Source organism: Catharus ustulatus, chromosome 4, assembly GCF_009819885.2.
Source record: "Catharus ustulatus isolate bCatUst1 chromosome 4, bCatUst1.pri.v2, whole genome shotgun sequence".
NCBI classification, from domain to species: domain Eukaryota; kingdom Metazoa; phylum Chordata; class Aves; order Passeriformes; family Turdidae; genus Catharus; species Catharus ustulatus.
The window spans coordinates 51922976-51943634 of record NC_046224.1 but is presented as its reverse complement, the minus strand read 5'-3'; the positions used below and the strand labels follow the sequence as shown (position 1 = coordinate 51943634).

General features: G+C 43.1%; 1 protein-coding gene across 3 annotated transcripts in view; it reads left to right on the top strand.

Moving 5' to 3' along the window:
- SRGAP1 (SLIT-ROBO Rho GTPase activating protein 1) overlaps window positions 1–8456 on the top strand; it is a 140914-nt gene extending 132458 nt beyond the window's left edge. For all 3 annotated transcript variants that reach the window (XM_033057404.1, XM_033057405.2, XM_033057406.1), the window contains 4 exons: window positions 2303–2483; window positions 3052–3186; window positions 3312–3657; window positions 5376–8456. In XM_033057404.1, coding sequence (XP_032913295.1) covers window positions 2303–2483; window positions 3052–3186; window positions 3312–3657; window positions 5376–5753 — 1040 coding nt within the window. In that variant the 3' untranslated portion in view covers window positions 5754–8456. The remainder of the gene's footprint in view (window positions 1–2302; window positions 2484–3051; window positions 3187–3311; window positions 3658–5375) is intronic.
- Window positions 8457–20659: the final 12203 nt, after the last annotated feature.

The window sequence follows — 20659 nt, the reverse complement described above, 5'->3', positions numbered from 1 at the left end:
TATGGTTGCTTTCTGGCGTCCACATTTTCTGTTAGAGAGAGACTGTAGGAATGACAACAGGGTAGCATATCATATCACACCATCATTAGAGGTTTTCCAGAACGTTTCTTTCTATGTCAACTTTGTATTTTCTTTGCTTAAAAAAATAAAACCAAGAAACCCTTCAGCCCCACCCACCAGGGAATGCCAGTGAGCAAGAGGTTCACATCAGGCTGAACAACAAGGCATCAAACACATATCAGGGAACTCTTACGTTTTATTGTACAGTCACCATAACTTTGGCCACCAGCCCAATATTTAGACTCAAAAGGTATTGACTAACACACCCTTAAATTTCTTACAACAGACTTCAACAAGAGTGGAGATGAACAGTTGATTTTGTACAGTACAGTTCAGTAAGTTCTCAACTCCCAACAGCACACAACCAAAGGTGCTGACTCACAAGTCACAGTACATTTGATATTCAAAAGTGCTCGCTCACAAGCTCTTCCCTCCCATAACAAACTTCCAAGCAGAGTATGGGGTAGAATATGATAGCTGTGCTTTGCCCAGGCTAGGCAAGGGAAGAAAACAGAAAATAACACCTGTGATTAGATCTCACGTTGCTGTTACATCAATGGTCCAGAGCAGGGGCTGCAGGACAAAAAAAGCCAAAGAGATAAGAAGAGGAAAAAGACAAAGAACAAAAAAAGAGAATGTGGTCCTCTGCAGCCACCTAGTAGGGATGAGTTTTCAGGAATGAATACTGTTATTGCTAGGTTCTTATTTGTACTTACATAATTGAAATAATTTCTACCACCATACATTACTTTTGTGTTTGTAACAGTGAATTCCCCATATCTCTGTATTCCATCTCTGTAAAGTTTCTGAGTTGGTAACTTCTAAACACACTGCAGTTTGTCACTGACAGGAACACTTAACATGACTGCAAAAGCAGCAAATCACAAGACAGTCTTCTGCAGGCTGGGCAAGTTATTAAAAAAACGAGCTGCAAGCTATAACCTCAATAAAGGTGCTGTCATTATGTTTTCACACTGTAGAAGTTAATTTTAAAAATACATTCCTGTGCAAAATGTTGTCATAAAGGGACAGTGGCTTTCATTACCAGCCTGGTTCTTTGGGGAATTACAACCTCAGCAATTTTAATTTGCACCAGCCAGAAAGTTGCTATGCTAGTCATTAGTCCAGATGTTAATTTCCATCTAAATATTGCTCTAATTATGTAAAGAAATTAGTCATTTCAGGGACTCTTGAGTTACTGGAATCATCAGAGTATGTGATTTTTAGACCTGTATTTTGCAGTTTTTTCTTTATGTTTTGAGAGTTTGATGACAAAATTAAATCTGTTAGAGCTCAGGTGCTTTTGGTTTTATGCAGACAGCATAAGAACTTGTTAAAATCACAGCTTTTTGCAGGATGCCTGAGCACAGCTCTGGCCATACCTGCAGGCCCCCTTTGCTGACATCAGTAGGTCTCTGTCCCAGTGCAGGTTACAGGATGGAGCCCATTTCCAGCCTAACACTACTTTACCAGCATTCTGACTGAGGATTAGCCAGGACTGCTGTAGCCAGTGTTTGCTTTCAGAAAACCCCAGCCTCCCCTGCAGAAACCAGGGCAGCTCAGGATTTTGAATCAGGCAGGGCTGCTTTAAGCAACTTGAGGCCACACAGGGACTGTCCCTGTGGTCTGGAGCCGTCTTGTCTCACTGCAAAAGGGCATTAAGGAAGTGGACTATAAAGCACAAGGCTTTGGTGCTGTGTAAAACACTAGGTTTCAGTAGGTCTGCATGCTCATCACGTAAAAGACACAAATTCCATGGCCCAGTTAGGCAGGGTATCCCTGCTCATGCACAGGCTAATCTTGTCTTCCTTCCTTTGCCACTGCAGATGGTGAAAGCACTCCTGTTTACTTTTCCCTTATCATGCTGGTTCCTTGGGCCTTTGATTATTCATCTGAGTTTGTTCTTTTTATTTTCAGAAGTCTTTGTTGCCTGGCCTCCATCCCACTCTCCAGCCAGGCAGGAGCCCTTCCAGCAGGAGGCAGAGGCCTCTCTCCCAAAGGCAGTTGTAACATTTGAGCATGCTGTTGTTTTCTGCAGCTCCTGAAGCAACCCAGATGTTTCACACCTGGGACACAGATTGATTATGTTTCTTTGTAAGGGGCACATTATAACCACTGCCTCAAGTCTGCCTTCCTTCAGCTGATCTCTGTCGGAATGAGCACTGAGAAAATGCAAACAACAGGGTTTATGAAACTAAAATGAGTGATATGGAATCTGATATTTGTTGTTCTTCCCACCCAGAGTGTGAGCCCATAGAAGCTATTGCCAAGTTTGACTATGTTGGAAGATCTGCACGAGAACTCTCTTTCAAGAAAGGAGCTTCCCTTCTGCTCTATCACCGAGCATCTGAAGACTGGTGGGAAGGAAGGCACAATGGAATTGATGGCCTTGTCCCTCACCAGTACATAGTGGTGCAGGATATGTAAGCAGTTTCTGATGTGACTGGGTTCCTGAGGGGGTGTAAAGTCTAAAGCACTTAGCAGTGTTTTCCAAATGGGTCAGTGTTTGAAGAGTCAGATAGATTAAATGTTTGCCTTCTATGCAGGATACTTGTCTTTACTGCCCTGTATTGAAAGCTTCATCAAAAACTAAGGCCAGGCAAAGCTACTTCTATGGGTACATTCCCAGTACATTAAGGGACAGATACTGCTTCACCTGTTTTAATTTGACTGTCTCTTTGTAGTAGTTGCTGACTTTGAACTTCAGAATAGCGAGAGCTGGGGAAATGCAGCCCTAAACTCTTGTTTTGCAATATTGGGCATGTGCTTTGCCAAGAATGACAAAGTTCTTTACAGAAAGGTTGCATACACTCAAAGTGTAAAGAGCTCAGTAAATAGAAGGATTATGAACAATTTTGGGAGATGTGCAAGGGCTGCAGTGCATTTATAACACGCCTGCTTTTCTTAAGGGGATTAAAATCTGAGAGTGCCAAGGTGCTCTGTCACACTTCACTCACTGACTTCTCATCTCACCACCTGTGTTCTGTTCAGGGACGATACTTTCTCCGATACACTGAGCCAAAAAGCAGACAGTGAGGCCAGCAGTGGACCCATAACTGAGGACAAGTCATCATCAAAGGATATGAACTCTCCTACGGACCGTCACTCAGATGGATATCTAGGAAGGTAAGCTTCAGCATAACGTGTTTTCAGTAGCCCTGCTCACAGCTCAGCTAACACAGTAATTGCTTCTCCACATGCTTATGCTGGTCACTATAACTTGTTTTAACACCGCTTCTCCACTGGTGCAGGCAAAGAAAGAGATCGGAACCTCCACCTCCCCTGAGACGCCCAGGCAGGAGCAGTGACGGCCACTGCCCAGTACATCCACCTCACCCTCTGTCCAACTCAGCCATGGAGCTGGGCTCCCCCAACCTGGCACCTCACTGCAGTCCCAGAGCCCTCCTTCAGAATCGCAACCTCAACGCCGACAGCCCCGAGCGGCGGCGCAGGCCGGGCCACGGCAGCCTCACCAACATCAGCAGGCACGACTCCCTGAAGAAGATAGATAGCCCTCCCATTCGAAGGTCTACATCTTCTGGGCAGTACACAGGTTTCAATGACCATAAACCACTGGACCCAGAGTCTATAGCTCAGGTTTGTGTCTTTTTTATTTATGGCACTGTCTGATTTTCTGAGCAGCAAATCTCATTGAATAGCACAGTACAGGGCGCATGCACTGGTGGGAAGGTGTGTGCAGGGGAATATCCTACTTGGCTTTCCAAACAGAGTGTGTGTGAAGGGAGATGCATTAAGCAATCCTGAATAGATGAAGCACAAAGGGGAGTAAACATTGCAGAAGCAATAAAAAGAAATTATTTCCCATTACACTGTAATGAAATTGCCTCTGCCGTACAGAACACTAGGACAGCGTTATAACAGCTACGTAGATGGCTGTGCTCTGCTGAAGGCTGGCCTATTCTCACTTGCATGTAATTAGTGTTCAATTGTGTATCACTATTGTGGTAAGGCAGAAAAGTGCTCTGAGTGGCTAGTAGTGACCATTGCCATTCAAAGTAGAGATTTACAGTCCAGGGTCTTGTGGATTTTATAGTTTTCATACAACTCATACTATGTGTTGATTTGATGCGTGTAGTAGAACCTGATGTTCAAGATGCTGCAGCTGCATAAATTTCAGGCCATCTTTCACCTGTGTGAACAGTCACCAGTCCCATTCCTGAAGAGAATGAAGTAGGAAGTACCCTGATCATCAAATGGGTCTGTTATACAGAGCTGCTAGCAGCTCTTGAGTAAATAGATGCCTCTGTCTTCAGAAGTCACATTTTGTCTGGGTAGGATAATGTGATTACTAGGAGTACCCCGAGGGTGCTCTGTAATTGCAAATGCATTTTACAGTAACACTGGCAGTCATGTTTTAAAATTTAATGTACAGATAATGCTTGCTTTAAAACTCTGCTTCCAGTGAAGAATAGAACAGACTGGCATGTTAAGGTTAGAACCCTTGTATTAGGGCTAGAAAGTGCAAGTATTTTTACTGTTTTATTTTATTCTAAGCTATTCATTTACTTTCCTGGGACAGCACTGTTGGGCTTAAGGTATCTCTTTTTTTGTGCCTAGACTGGCAATCATTTGGCAGTGAGAGAACCCAAATTTTGATTAAGCTATGTGAAAGTCAGTGTGAGCAGGCAGGGAATAGAAAATATTTTAAGCTTGGTTGTATCTCAATACCACTGAAAAGCAGTAAACTTGTATCTTTGTGCATTATTTTAGCCTTCAAGCTTGAAATCCTAATGAAGAAAATAGTTTTTCTTAGGTATGCATACTGACCAATATCTCAGAGGTTTTTTTCTGTTTAAATGGGTGAAACAAGAGGAGAGAAGAGCTGATTGCCACACAAACTTTATTTGCTTAGAAAACTAGTGAGGGAATACAGACCCTGAACACCTGAGGCTTTTGATGAGCAGAGCAGTTAGCTAAGAGAGAGCATATGGACTAAAATCTTTACAGTGTCAGTACCCAAGAGATGATAGAAATCTTCTCCACTAAAACACTGCTAAGGAAACATCAATTGTCATGATAATCACTTCATATATGGCTTGCAGATTTTGGTGTAACATTTTTTTTTATTCTCTCATATGAGCAAGGTTAAATGTTTGTAATGTCCACCCAAAGCTGCCACGTTGTCAGTCGTAATGTCTTTCAAATAAATCTGGTGGAAACTGATTTTAGCACTATCATAACTGTTAGAGGATGGTTGGTAAATCAATTAATGCATTTCCTTCCCCCTGCCCTTGCTCCTCTGGCATTCAGTAGCAACACGAATGACATGCCGCTCTCTCTGTGCTCTGACCCAGGACATCGAGGAGACGATGAACACAGCACTGAACGAGCTGCGGGAGCTGGAGCGGCAGAGCTCGGCCAAACACGCCCCTGATGTCGTGTTGGACACCTTGGAGCAGATGAAAAACACCCCCACCCCTGCCACCTCGACAGAGTCGCTCAGCCCTCTCCACAGCGTTGTTTTAAGGAGCTCGGAGCCTCAGATCCGCCGTAGCACTAGTTCTTCCAGTGACACCATGAGTACTTTCAAGCCCATGGTGGCCCCTAGAATGGGAGTGCAGCTGAAACCTCCTGCTCTTAGGCCAAAACCTATTGTTCTTCCAAAAACAAATCCTAGCATAGGGCCTTCTCCTCCTTCCCAGGGTCCAGCCGACAAATCTTGCACAATGTAGGCAGCTCAGCCACCCACAGAGCCCAGCTGGGGTGGGCTAGGGAAAGGGATGGATTAACAATAGAAGTCAGGACTCCGTAACATCATGTGTTCATGTTTGTAACTGGAGAGGCTTTGTTTTTCAGTGTTTTTGAATGTATTGTCTGAAAGTAGCTACATTAACATGGGCATTTGTATTTTGTATGGTTTCGATTAAATGAAAAACTGGACAATTGTGCATAGTTTTAAAAAACAAACATAGACTTACTTGAAAACTTGATGCTGCACCATTTGTAATAAAACCAACACAGATCACAAACAGCTTGCCACGTTGTACCATACTTCACAGTCTTACTGTAGCTATATAATAACAGATCCTGCACAAAACTAAGGGGTGGGAGGGGGTTCAGGGGACATGGAGCCTCTCATTTCTGGGTCACCAAACCAAATCTCAAGCAGGTTAGTAAGAACTGAAATTTAGCATGTGAGGATTAAGTGTCTATGTGGAATGTCTAAGTCATCTCAGGCCACATTTCTTATTTAAGACACACAAGAAAAATCACCAAGCCCTCACAACTCATAATTGGCACCAAGTTTTAGCTTTCTTGTTGGCAGTCTCACTGGAGGCAAGCACTGGATGGAGCTGGAGATCACATTGCTCTCACTGATACAAAGCAGCATTCTAGGACACAGCTAAAGCACATCTCCAGGATAGCACCTAGAAACTCCTTTTGCTGCCCTCTGTAATAGTGTACCTTTTCCCATGAAGCCAGACCTTCATTCCCTGATACCACATTTTTTACTAAAGCTAAATTTGTTTGAAGTTCACAGAAGCCAGGCTCTCAGGAGTGTTGAACCTGTTGGTCCATTAGGGAGCATGAGGGGCTGTTAAAGGGGTCAACTCCACAGTAATTCAGGAAGGTATCCCATTGACTTTATTGCTCAGTGTCCAATTAAGGGCATGATTTGGGTTGCAGTAGTCTGAGTTTCGAGCTGACCCAGCTGTGCTGACTGCCTTGCACAGCGCAAACGCTCAGTTGTGCTGACAGCAGCAAGACAGGGACTGAAGAGGGACTACCCCCTGCCAGTGGTGCAGGGGTCACTCACAGGACAGGCAGCTGAGTTTCTACTGTCTAAATTCAAGCTGACTAAAGTTTTCCATAACCTCTTTCCTCTCCACTTCCCCTTTTTTTAATGACAGGAATCAGTCCTTTCTTATGTCTTTGCGAGTGGCGACTGTCAACTTTGCTTAGTGCTCTGTTGTTAGACTTTGTTAGGCATGAGCTAAACCTACAGCTGTTTTGCACATTGCAACAGTAAGCCATAATATTATTTCTGTGAACATATTTTCAAACATCCAATCCATAAAAGAGGTTTCAGTAAATAACATGGGGGGAAAAATCACTTGTGGTCCACCTACGGAAGTACGACTGGCTGTAATTAAGGTCTGTCTTTCCACATATTCTGTAAGATCCGAATTTTGGAAAGCTTGAAGTTGTACAACTCAGTATACTTAAAACGATTGAGTTTGAGAGAAGAAGAGTAGTGACAAAATTGATAGACATAATTGCTGAGATGACAAGAGTAATTTCCTGTTGTTATTTAGGAGCAATTTATTCCTGCTCTGGTTTACCCCTTCCAGACAGGTGATGCAATGTAAAGCTCCAGTTGTGAGAGCTGCCTCTGAGCCCCAAACTAGTGCTGGTATTCGCAAATGCTTTTCAACCCAGTCACAGACTTCACACACATCTAGATTAGAGGCAAAGTCTTAATCCACCACAGTGGGCTGTGCAGCATGGGTCAGCAAACCTCCATCCTTGTTAACTGTACTGCCTGGTCCTAATCCCAGGGCCAGGGTCCAGGCCAGGCCCTCCCCAGCTGCAGACCAGTGCTGGTCTATAGGGTCTGCTCACTTGTCTGGGACCACAGATATTTTCAAGTAGTTCCCCAGTTTACTAGACTCAGTGGAACAAAACTGGAATTTCAGCTTTCATTTACATACAGTTTTTGTCTAGCATTTTTAAATTAACCCACCTGGCACAATTGAGATGGATACTTGTATCTTTAAATTGCATAGGGAATTTTGTATGTTTAAATAACTGTACTGGACTCCATAATGCTTTTATTAGAAATTGTTTAGCAAAAGAAAATATTAGAAACAGTGCATTTAGTGAATGCATCCACTTAGTGCATTCACACAGTTAATGTGTAGTTTGATGGTTATTATAGATACTTTAAAGCATAGTAAGTGGATATGTAACAGGAAAGACTGCTACATCTACAGGCGTACTAAAGGGTAACTCCTGCACACCTAATCCAATCAGTATTGTCCTTTACTGTCAAGTTTGATGAATTGCAGTACTGGTAGCTTCCTGCTTGTTGACTGTTACCTACTTGTGTCAATGTACATCTGTAGTATGTACATGTGAAAGTGCCTTTAAATTTTAGAGGAGCTTTAGCTTTGCTCTTGTACTGTTGCATTTCCATTGCATCCTTTCCTGTTCGTGTATGGCTGCATTCCCATTGCATTCCTTCCACTCTTGAAGATCAAATAAAAACATGGAAAATCCACAGTTCTGGAAGAGAAATGTACTGTTAATCTGTTGTGACAATGCACTTTTATGTATAGTACTGTACATTTTTGGCATGTACCATTACAAGCTTCAGTATACATTCAAGTTTGTTCCTCATAGTGTATCTTTATAATAAAGAAGATAGTTCTGTCTGTGTGTGTAGTTTTGCTGGGGAAGCCAGTGTATCTTCCAACATGGACTGACAATCTGCTTCCCACATAGGGGAGCATCCAGCACACCAGCATCCCCCAGCTACCCACAAAGAGCCACCAACTTCACATATTTCTGCCTGAGCACCCATCGAGAGTAGTCAATCATGCTCACTCTGGCTGAGGAAACCCCTGCCTCCCACTTGGCCAAACACCCTGCTGCCCCACCTCCTGCTCCCCACAGGAAAAAATGGGGTGAGGAAAACATTCCGGCTTACATATTTTAAAAATAGGGTGAAAATAGTTTAAAAAGAGACATTTCTTAAAATGGGAATATTTATTGGAACAAAAGAAGAGATGCTGTCAGGCTGGGAGGGCTTGAGGGGAGTGCCGCAGTTAAGAGTTATCTTCAGTGACCTTATGTCTGAGAAATGGTGCCAGCACACACCCTCCCAGCTGGCTGCAGGAACCAGGGGTCTCTGTCAGGCTGATAGCTGCAGGGAGGTGCTCTGCCACACATGGATCAGACACTGTCAAGGACAGTTCCTGGGCTCGGACTACAGCTGCCCAAACAGGCTTGCCATGCTGCCCAAGTGTGATGTTCAGGGACAGAAGAGCTATTTGGAAATGCATTCTCAATCCTAGCTGAAAAAACCCCAAACCAGTCATCCCTGGTTGTTGCTGAGGACCACCATGTGCCTGAAGAAGACAAATGCCCCATTCCTGGAAGTGTTCCAGGCCAGGCTGGATGGAGCTTTAAAGGAGGTCTTGAGGTGAAGGTGTGCCTGCCTACGGCAGGGGGTTGGACCTGGATGGTCTTTGAGGTGCCTCCCAACCCAAAGGGGTGGTGTGGGGCAAGGGGCAGCAGCCAGCCAGCTCAGAGCAGGGCTGTCACTGCTCTCTCTGAGAAAATTGCCGTGATGTGACTGCTCATCAATCAGCCCATGGAGCAGCCTTTGCACCGCAGTGTCCAGCGACCTACTTCAGGCATTTCTTCCTGTCCCCTGCTGCACAAAAGCTGACTAAGACACACAGGAGAGGACAGCAAAGGTCATTCCTCATTCAAGGTCCTACACTGCCCAGAGGATGCATAACCCAATTTCCACAGTCAGATCATTCACGGGTGAGGGGAGGGGCTTATGTGGTTGTTTTTATTCTGTTTTAAAATAAATGAGAAAACACAAGAAGAAGAGTCTCCTCCTGTTTTATAATATGAAGTTTCAGTGTTGCATGGTGCTGACTTCCTAACTTCCTTCCAGTTTTTGTAGTGGAAAGAAGCCCAGCTCTCAGGGGAGACAGCCAAAGCTTTTGGCAGGTGGTGGAGGAACTGCTGACTCTACTGGTGCTCAAAAAGCAAAAGGGTGATGAGATGTTTTGCTGAGAAAAGTGTATTGGCTGAACAAAAAAAGAGTAGCGGCGGCAGCAGAGTATTTGACTCTCAGGCCACTGCTGCAAATCATTGTTCCAAGCCACATGCAGCTCCAGGATGTGGCACTGCTCCAGCCTGCACGAACACCTCCTCAGACAGCATAAGGAAACCACGGAGGATCCACCCAGGTTTTAAGGTCTCCTTGGCAGAGACTCACATTTTGTTCCTTACTCTGTGGCTCACAGGACTTACCCTGACCAGAAGGATCGAGCCACAGTTGCTCTGTTCAGTCACTGCTACCCTGTGGAACACGCCTTGACATTAGTCTGGATGGAGCTGATACATAGGGAGCAGCAGAAATGGGAAAAGTATTAACTAGAGATGGAACAAGATGAAGGTACCATTCTTGTACATAGGAATATTGCTTTCTCCATGACCTTGCCTCTTGAGGGAAAAAAACTCCCACTATAATAATATGAAAGCCTAAACAGATCAACAATTTAGCATCCTAAAACCCAGTTAGCTGAACTAGCTCAATTATTGTTTAAGAAACAAACAAACCAACTGCTCATTCAGACATTCCACTGTACCTGCAGCTACTTCATCTCTGCATTTTCCACAAGGGCATTTGCAGATCACACAGCTGGCAGCACCAGTCTCTGCCAGCACTCTGGCTCCAGCAGACCCAGCCAGAGCAAGTTTTTCCTGCCGGGAGCCCACGTGGCTTTCAGGTGTCACTCACTCTCCACTGCAGTGCTCACCTGGACTGCAGCAGCCTTGGCCTCAACCCCAGGTCCTGCCACCCGCCAGCCCTTTCCTGGCATTCAGCCCCACTGGATACCCACCTCCCTCTGGCCCCAGCAGGGCTGCAGCCCTAGCACAGTTTTGGTTCCTCTTATCCATCCATCCCACTGATCAGCAAGGTTAAAAGCAGCAGAAAGGAAAACAGAGAATGGCAGGCCTTGGAGCAGCACCGTCCCCACCAGATGCAAGAACAAAACTTGTGTATGGCATTAAGCTGGAATCAAGGGGGAGAAGAACTCTCTATTCCCTGGCCTTCTTACACAGAGGGTACAGTGAGAGCTGGCAGGCCCAGGGGCTGGAAGGAGACATGCCCAATTTGATGCTGACTGAGAGTTTAAATAGAATTAGACGACATGATCGGGGTCTGGCTGAGTTGGACAAGTCAGCAGGTTTTCTCTTACCTTTCTCAATATATATATACAAATTAAAATGCAGGAATATATTTTTACTGTAACTCTGCAGTCAGCTGAGCCTCTGCCCCAAGGCTGCACAAGCAGTATGCCCCATGTCTGTCTCTCCTCCTGAGTAATGAGTGATAAGCCAAGAGGAAATGGCCTCAAGTTGAATCACAGGAGGTTTAGATTGGATGTTAGGAAAAATTTCTTCACTGAAAAGGTTGTCAAGCACAGGAAAAGGCTGCCCAGGGAAGTGTCTGAGTCACCATCCCTGGAGGTACTTAAAAACCATATAGATATGGCACTTGTGGACATGGTTTGGGGGTGGATGTGGCAGTGCTGGATTGACAATTGGACTTGGTGATCTGAAAGTTCTTTTCCAACCCAAATGGTTCTGTGATTCTATGAGCCCCAGTTGTGTCACTGCCATCTACCAGCACGGTCAGGCCACTCTGGTCACCGCAGACACATGAGAGCAGCTTAGTGATTCAGGTTGGAGGTTGAGGATTTCCTTTTTTTAATTAACAAACTGCATTGATTTTTTTTTTGCAAGTAGCATACTAATGGAATATGAATATGAACTACAAAAAAAAAAAAGTCAGCTGTAAAATATAGACAAGTTGTGCTGCACAAAGGAGGTCAAACACTTGCGGGATCAAAATCAATAACAGCTGCACTGAGTGCAGCACCAGGGATAAAACCAAAACCAAACTCGGCCTGTTCTCATCTCTGTGAAGCATATTGATTCCTCCCTCAATATGGCCATGTGCCTTTTCAGTAGTGTACACTGACATCTATAAACCCTGACCAAACAATATGAAATAGTGATTTACATTTATTTGAATGAATTACGCTCCAGGAGGGACAAATCACTGAGCCCAGCACTCCTCTGGAGGTGAATGAGACACTCATTTAAATGGTCAGGCTTCTGGCAGTGAGTTTTTGATTGCAAAGAAATTGCATTAACATGGATGTTGGTACCAGAGTCACGAATAGAGAATGTAAATGTATGAAAGGCGGAAAATGCCTAAAATCCTTCATGACTTCAACCTAGAACTATTGAGTACCTTAAAACAACTCAGTGCAACACAAATTTTAATTGGGTTTTTACCTGCCTACAGTCTTGTTTGAGACAGGCATTACAGTAGCATCCCAGCACTCCTAGCAAGCAGCATCAAGGTGAATACAACAGTGTATCCATCAATACACACAGGTTTAAGCTGAATTTCCCCTGAACAGTTTTCTCAGCTATTCACTTTTTTTTTCCTGAAAGCTACTACAAGAATTTGTCAAAAATTAATTTCAGACCTAGTGTGAAGATCATTTTTAAATTTATCCTAGACATCACAAGGCTTATTTTATGATTAAGTCAATGTTATTTGAACACAGTCAGCTTACATACAATGTTACAATCAGAGATAGAAATGTGGGCAATCTGGGGCTGCTAAATCACATAGTAATTCTGAACTCTCCTCTGTACCTGTCCCAAAATTACAAATTAATAACAAGTAAATATGTATGTATGCATATATCATTTCTTGAAAGAATTGGACCTGGTACATTGCAAAATTCCTGCTGCATGTTTTATTTGTGGTTTAAGGAAACATGGTAATGTGGTCTGTTTTGGACGGGGAATGCCCTCCAACCCTGGGCAGCACGTGGAGAACACCAGGTGGGTGGAGGGGCCCCCATTTTCACACCCCCACAGGACCACCCTTCTCCTGCACCCCAGGCTGGCAGCACAGCAGGTTCTGCCCAGCTTGCTCCAACCAGACCCTGGGCAATGCTGTCACTGCACCTCAGGCCTTCAAAATTCTCCCAGTACTAAAAATTAACTGTCAAACCCTGGAAGTTCAGAACTAATATAATTTCTTACACACTGTAGGCCTAAATGCATTTGTATTCATGGACATCCATGAGCTGTGCACACTAAAACGTGCATGTTCGGTGAAGCAGCTGCTGATTTACAAGCTTTTATGTAAAAATTTGAATTCTTCTGTACCTGGGTTCTAATATTGGGTCTCTGGTTTGGTCTCTATAGAAGTAACTTGATATTCTGTTTACATGCCATCAGTTTGTGTGTTTTTCATTTCACTGTTTTAATTTTTTCCTGCTTTATAGGCATACAAGCAGGCTCCAGCATTTCAGTGTGATTTCTGTGTGCACTACAGCTCCATCTCTAGTACCAGGTACAATTATTATTACCTCAAAGCAAACTCAATTTTTTTAGAGATCTATTAGTAACACCAGTCATAGAATAATTCCATTATGCTTAATGTGCTTTTCATTCTTAGTTAATAAAATCAATGGGAAGGCAGTTCCTGAAGATAATTTAACTTTTCCCAACATTTCCTTTGCTTGGTGAAAAAAACAAAGAGTTTTGCTCAGGCCTCACAAATTTAGCAGCATCTGCTCCAGATATCAGCTGTGGAAGGAGTCTGTTTGAGGGTGCCAGTGCAGCACTCCCTGGTCCCTGCACTGCAACCTCCAGGGCTCACCCCTGGTCACAACATCAGTGGGACGTTGTCCCCTCTGCTAGCCTGAATGAGACTAAGCATGAGAGCATTCAAATCTATACAACTCCTCTAATACACTCTGAATCCCATGTGTCATGGTCCAAGTAAAGCAGCACTCAAATGCAGTAGGAGACAGAGCACAGTTTGCTCCCTTGGAGGAGGACTGGAGGTAAATATGTCACCTGTGCTGTCCCTACAAGGCTACTGAGTGTCACACATCATCCCTGAGGCTCTTTGCCCTCTGCTAAACACCTCCAGTGGCTGTTTCCCCACTGCTTCCACTTTTCAAAGCACTAGTAACAGTCATGTCTCCTCTGAAAAAAGGAAGGATTCCAGTATCAAATAAAACACATCAGACAGGGGGAAAAAAAACATTTGTATGTGGCAGAAATGCTTGTGGAATTAGGTGCTGCAATTCTGCAAAACAAAATATATATCGCTTTGAGGTTATGCTTATGTGCAAGAATATTTTCCAGTGTTGCTTGCAGTACTCTGAGTAAGAGTAAGGGATAATCAGGTTTGTTCATATCTATCTCTGTCGAGATAGTGCTGAAGTGGGACTGGCGCTCTTCTCTCCAGGGTTTTTGTAATTCCCTCCTGTCTCTGGGAAATGCTGCCCAGCACCTCTGGTGTCCAGAGTCAGGACACCTGAGAGTGAGATGATCTTAAACTGGGCAGAAGATGATTCTGTGCTCTAGTGGCATTTATGGGACAAAACACTCAGCCAAGGAGGCAATGAGCTGGGTCCAGCTTACCCTCATGTACCCAAGTGCTGGGAGATATTTTGCTGCAGAGCATCCTCGCTACCAGGACGGGGTGTGCAGGGAAAGGAAGCAGCAGGGCCTGCGGGAAGTTGCAGATGTTTCAACACTTAGAAGACTGGGGAGGAAGAAAAAAGGTCACTGTAATTCAGGTGAAAAGTGACGCTTGAATTCCTGTCAAGCTTCCTATCCACCACAAGTCGCTTTGTGCCCCCTGTCGTTGTTGAAGGCAGGAGGGGCAGCCCACGCTGGGCTGGCCACTGAGGCTGTGCAAGGAGGTGAGACACCAGACACAGACAGGCAATGAAATATTGTGCCCACACACAGATCTGGTACAATTCTGTCTCCACAATGATTGTTTGTAAAACTGTCCTGTTCAACCCAAACCGAGAGTACTTTGCAAACTTCATTTCCCTTCATGTATTGTTGCACACACTACTCAGAGTATGAAATATAAAACAATTTATTTTAAGCTCTAGCTTGTACCTCAGGGTAACTGAATATTAAAAATTCATGGTTCGGTTCATAACAGTTTTTCATAATTTGTGTGGGTTTTCCATGGGGTTTAACTCTTAAGGGGAGCTGAATGCACGTTTTGTGGTGGGAGCACTGGCATTTGGCCTTGAGCAAAATCCCAGACCCCAGTAAATTAACCTATACAGGAACATAAGACTTATTCTATTGGCTACAAAATATACTGTCTGAATTTTTTAAAGGAAAAATCCTCCAAGAGACCTAAACCAAGCTATCCAACAGCCCTTGAGTAGCTTCTGTTTAAATCTGAGTATTTTACAAGTGACATGCTCTCTTCCAGATTCAAACACCAAGCCAGAGAGTTCTGTTCTTTTTTAAGAGACTCAAAAGTTAAATTCAATTGCATCTCTCATTCCATATATAGGATATTAACTCTACATTGCATCCTTGTTAAGTATTGTATACCTAAGTTATAGATTACAAAACTTGGACTGTAAAGATATCATGCAGCAAATAAGTTTAAGCAATCAAAAAGTCAACCATAAACTGAGAAAAATGTTATTTCGTGCACAGCTCGTTAATGCAAGACATAAACCAAAGCAAAGCAGCACAGAGAGAGAAAACAAAGCTGGCTTTAAAAGGATTTCCCCTTTCACAGCAAATTCTGGAAAATATATTTTCCATAATAAAAATGGACAAAAGAACGTCTTTAACTTGTTCATAAAGAAATATTTTATTGAAATACTTTGCTGCATTTTTGATGCTTATAGGATAAATGCATTTCATTGTAAAATCTTATATAAAACAACTCTGCTTTAACGTAAGAAAAATGCTGTTTTGTTTGTTTGCTTTGCTCTTTCTAGAATGAAACATTGCTGTGAAGTATGTCTTCAGGAAATATCCTGAGCTTCACAAAGTGGCATTTCCTGATGGCATGATGACTTACTGGAAAATTCCAGGTCAGTTCTGGCAAACAGCTTTGGGATGTCTCAGCTCCCTCAGCAGAGAAAGCCCCAGGGGCACGCAGAGAAAACCCAAAGTACGAGTCAGGGTGCTGGGGACCAAATAGTGCTATTAAAATAGTAATACTTAAGAATGCAAAGGAAAAGCTGTCAGACTAAGAACTTCTATTTGAGAGAGACAGATGAAAAATTTAGCAGCCTTGTGTTTTATTTAAGGAGTTCAGCTCAGCAATCTGAGGACACTGGAACCCTACTGCTCTTCCTCCCTCCGGCAGCGTGTGCTGCCCATGGCCTAGCAGGACCCAAGGAGAAGTTCAGGTATAAGTCATATAATTTGAGCTGTTCCTAACACTCTTATAAGTGGCAAGTCTTTCCCCATACTCACAAGTCTCAGCTCTTACCTACCTAAAATCCTTCCTATGCATTTCCTTCAGTTGTGAGCACCACAGGAAGGGATGGAAATTTGCCACCTTTTAAATCCATCTGTAAATCATTTATGGTTTGCAAATGTCCTGCAGCCACTGACTTTTGAGAAACATTATCTTTTTGAGACTTCTTCCTTTTAAATGTACCTGATAACATCAAGTGTCCCTTGGTGAGATCTTAGAGTGTTTTATAGAGAAATAATCCCCACATTTATCTTTTTTAGAAGCCATTTGATTAAACTGCTACAACATCATTTTTCATTTCTCCCATTTATTGTGCAACCAACTACTTCTGGATCTCTGCAAGGACGAAATCAATACCTCTTGGTTCCTGTCTCCAGTCTCCATTACACACACATATGAACACACATGCAAACAGGTTTCACACCCTTACCCCAAATCTGGAGGAAGGTGTTTCCCACTCCCAACGCTTTTGCAAATTTCCCTAATATCTTTCCTAAGTTGACAGATCCACCAAACAGGGATAACATTCCTCAAGTGTTTTATGAATGTACAGGTATTTTCACATTTAGGAAGACTAAAGGGGACAATATCCCATGTTGAAATCATCTTTGATACAGTGTATGTGTTTTCCACCAACAAAATCCATTCATGAGCATCGCTGTTTCCTTCATGTGGATGCCAACTTCTCCTCCCTCCTGGACTTTGCATTTTAACAAGCAGTGTTCTACACTCCATTCATGGCAGAGCATCAAGAGCCTGTCATCTCTTTCTTGACTTCGTTCACAGAAGGAAAAACGGTGGGCCACACTGGGCCAACTTCTTTTGGTAGTTCTTTGTAGCATGCTGCAACATCTCATTAACACTCCTTGTCATGTAAAGAAGCCGCTGATGCACACATCAGAGGAGTTTCACTTCTGTTTAAAATTGTTTCTACTAACTTACTAACTGCAATAGTTCTTTGAACATCTTGAAAAAAATCTCTAGGACAAACATTCCCCATCAGAACTTCCTATTAAAATATTTGGAGCAATATTCCTTCTAGCAAGAGAACAAATTTCTGAACCAATGCCGTCCCTGCAAATAAACACTTTCCCCAAAGACAAGGGGTTTAACAGTATCTAGTAGAGTTAGTTTAACATCACTGAAAAGATGAGAGAGCTCATAAACCCCAAACCTCTTTCCTCAGAGCTCATAAACCCCAAATTTACTCATTAGTGGACTTGCACGTCCTCTAATCTTGTGAGCAGTCTCTAGTTGTGTGGCTTCCAACAGTATCCTTCACTTCATCGAGCTTCAAAGTTTTTCAGCAGCTGAACACAGTTAAATCCACCTCTCTCAAAATACAGTGACAGAAACTATGTCTTTTATTTGGGAGGCAGAGGGGTGGGACCACTCAACAAGTCTGGGCATAAATCTTCTAATCTGTGCCAGTGTAACGCAAGAGCCATTCATGATTTCAAAAGCCAGTTTTCTTTTATCATCAAAAAGACTGATAAGGTAGGGAAAATATCACCTTGGTATGAGATTTCTTGAGATCCCTTGCCAAAAATCATATATAATATTATACCTGCAGAACAATAGCACAGCTTACAAATCTTTATGCACTGGCGTCACCCGATCTGGGACACAGCTGCACTGACATCACAGTTTATGCCTGACTAGATATCCAAATAAAGATCCTATGAAGTCTTTCATACTTCATTTATTTGTCATTGCCCCATGACCACACACTTGAATTAACCCAAACAAAAGTAAACTGTGGAGATCCTAGCAGAGAGCAGGGACTCTCTGAAGAGGCTTTGAAAAGCTTCCAGGGCTGATGCAACATCAGGAGAATAAGATGGGCACTGCACCCCGCCATTGTGATTATTTTTTAGTGTCAATGGGACAACCCAAGGACATGCTGGATTTAAGTCCAGCACTTGAAAGATTCAAGTGAGTAAAAACCTGGAATATTTTGTATGAAAAGCAAAGAAATGGTAGTACAATGAGATGATACAACAGAGCACACTTGCCAGATCTTTAATGAGATGGAACAACATTTTCCCAATATTTTACACAGCCCCTTGTAAAACTAATGGCTCTGAGAAGCCGAAGAAGTCAATCAACAAGGGCTGCACCAGGTTTGAGCACGGGTCCATGTAGCTCTGTACCTAATCACTAACAGGGACTCTTAGATACATCAAGGGTATTTTGGAAAACCAGAACCAGCATGCAGTGGTAGCTCAATAACCGGTACCTTAGAGTCTACTTCACCTAGATGCCTCACTGTCTTTTTTCTTTGGTTTTTCTTTTTTGTTTTGTTTTTTGGTGGGGTGTTGTTGTTTTGTTTGTTAGTTTGTAGGGGGTTTTTTTTGGTTTTGTTTTTTTTTTCTCTTAAATTAGTACATGGAAACCACACAGCTCAGTGAAAACTTGGTTCTTTGGGTTAAGGAGTTCAACATCATTTACTGGAGTAATTATAAAGCTCCAAACAAGGGGAAAAGTAAAAGAAAAACAACCCTGGCTTTTGTAGATGTCAACAGTGGTGCAGTAAGAGCTGGACTTTGCTTAGAGGAATTAGAACAAGTACTCCAGGACATGTAGCCAGTGGTGCTTCTCATGTCAGTGGAATGCTGAAGCACACAGTAATCAGAGCTTTTTAAAGAAAAAAAGGACTTAAAACATATCTGTGATTACTTTCCTAAATCCAAAGTGACACAGCTTCCAGCATAGCCTAGATTCCTACCCAGCACTACACAGGTCCAAATCCCAAGATACTTCTGAGCTAATACTGTTCCTATGCTCCCTGGTAGTTAATACGGTTCTGCTGGTACACCCAAAACTCACCTGCAAAAAAGTACAGGACAAAATGGAATTGGAGCCACTTATGAGATATTGGTGCTATTAGGTTGTACACCCCAAGTTCACATTCCCCCTTTCCTGGACTTCCTGGTGCCTGCAAATCAGTGTTTATGAAAGCAACATGTAAGCCCTGATGTGGAACACCACTACTGCTACTTATCAAGCTTCATTTTTATGGTTTAGCACAGAAACTTACATGTGGTGAGAGGTTTAAGAATTTTTTATAGCAGCTAATGAACAGAATATTATGTTCTTTTAAAGCAGACATCACCCTGAGTCAAGTTGAATGCATTTTTATCCTTACAAAATCAAATTGCAGGATGTGCTCTGCAGCCTAGGAGGTTGCTTTCTTGCACAACTGCAGAAGCATAGCTGGTAAGTGTGCTCTTGGTTCCTACAGGGGTAAATAGGCCTTACACCCGATCTCCTAATGAAAGAACCATTGAAAGCAGCATCATTTACATACAGTGCACTGGTCCTGTTGATCACCTATAAGAAAAAGGCCCTGACAAGGAGGAATTCATGCCTAGTTGTATGGTGTATGGTTCTTAAAGCCCTAGGAGTAAGAGAAAGCAAAGGCAATTTAATAAAACTGCAAAAACAATGCATTTCCAAGGCAGAACATACTTTTTTTTCTGTGTTAAATGGGAGTATATGAAGCAAATCAGCTTAAAATTACTTCTCTCAAATGGGTGCCTAACCCCCAAATGAGTTGTGTCATTGGCAGACAGAGAGATGAAGAAGACACACAAAATGCTTGGGAACAGCCCCAATGTCAGATCTATATTTTATTAACACACCTTGTGTAATGATAGTGCACGTAATCAGGTTTGGTTTTGCAATTAATGGCTTATCAGAGCATTCTTTACTTCATAAATGGGAAAGAAAAATGTAGCATCAGGACATGGAAAACCAGGTAATGAAGGGCAGGTTCACTGAGTGCAGCAGGTGCAAGTGTTTCTGTACATATGAGGGAAATGGTTCAGAGCCTCCCAGAATGGCATCCATCACCCTCCTGGAGGAAAGTGATGAAAAATTCTGCTCCATCACCATGACAACTCGTGCCACACCATTGCTATAGTAACTGGCTGAGCATTATTAGTTCTTAACCATACACTCAATGGCCAGCGTGCAAATGAGGAGGAGCCATGAGGGCACTTAGCTCTGCCCTGCTGCTGCTCCCACCCCAACCTTTTTGCAGTGTAACCCAACCTCCTTCCATGTTCCCCCAGTCCCACACTGTCAGCCAAGCTCCCCACCATTGCCAGCTCTCCAAATACAAGTCAATCTCGTCATCAGAGCACTAATTGCATGCATTTTACTGTTGGATTTGTGGTTTCCCCCACCCCGAGTGATTTATCAGGCTAAGATTAAATGCAAGGAGGAAATTCCATCTTTCCAGTGATTCACTGAAAATCTGTGCTATTAATCCAGTGCACCACAGGGTGGCTTTGCTGTGTTTGCATCCTATGCAAGCAGTCGCAATATCAATTTGAAATCCGCTGAAGAGCCAGGATTTCAACATTGTCATGGTGCAGGAATGCATTTACTGCACCACCAAACCCCATGTGAGCATCACTTTAATACTCCAGCTCAGGCTGCAACGCTGCCCCCCGGCAGCATCGTGCAGTGATGTAAAACAGCAGCAGGGAAGCACACACTAATGCCTCTCAGATCACATCAAAGCCCCAA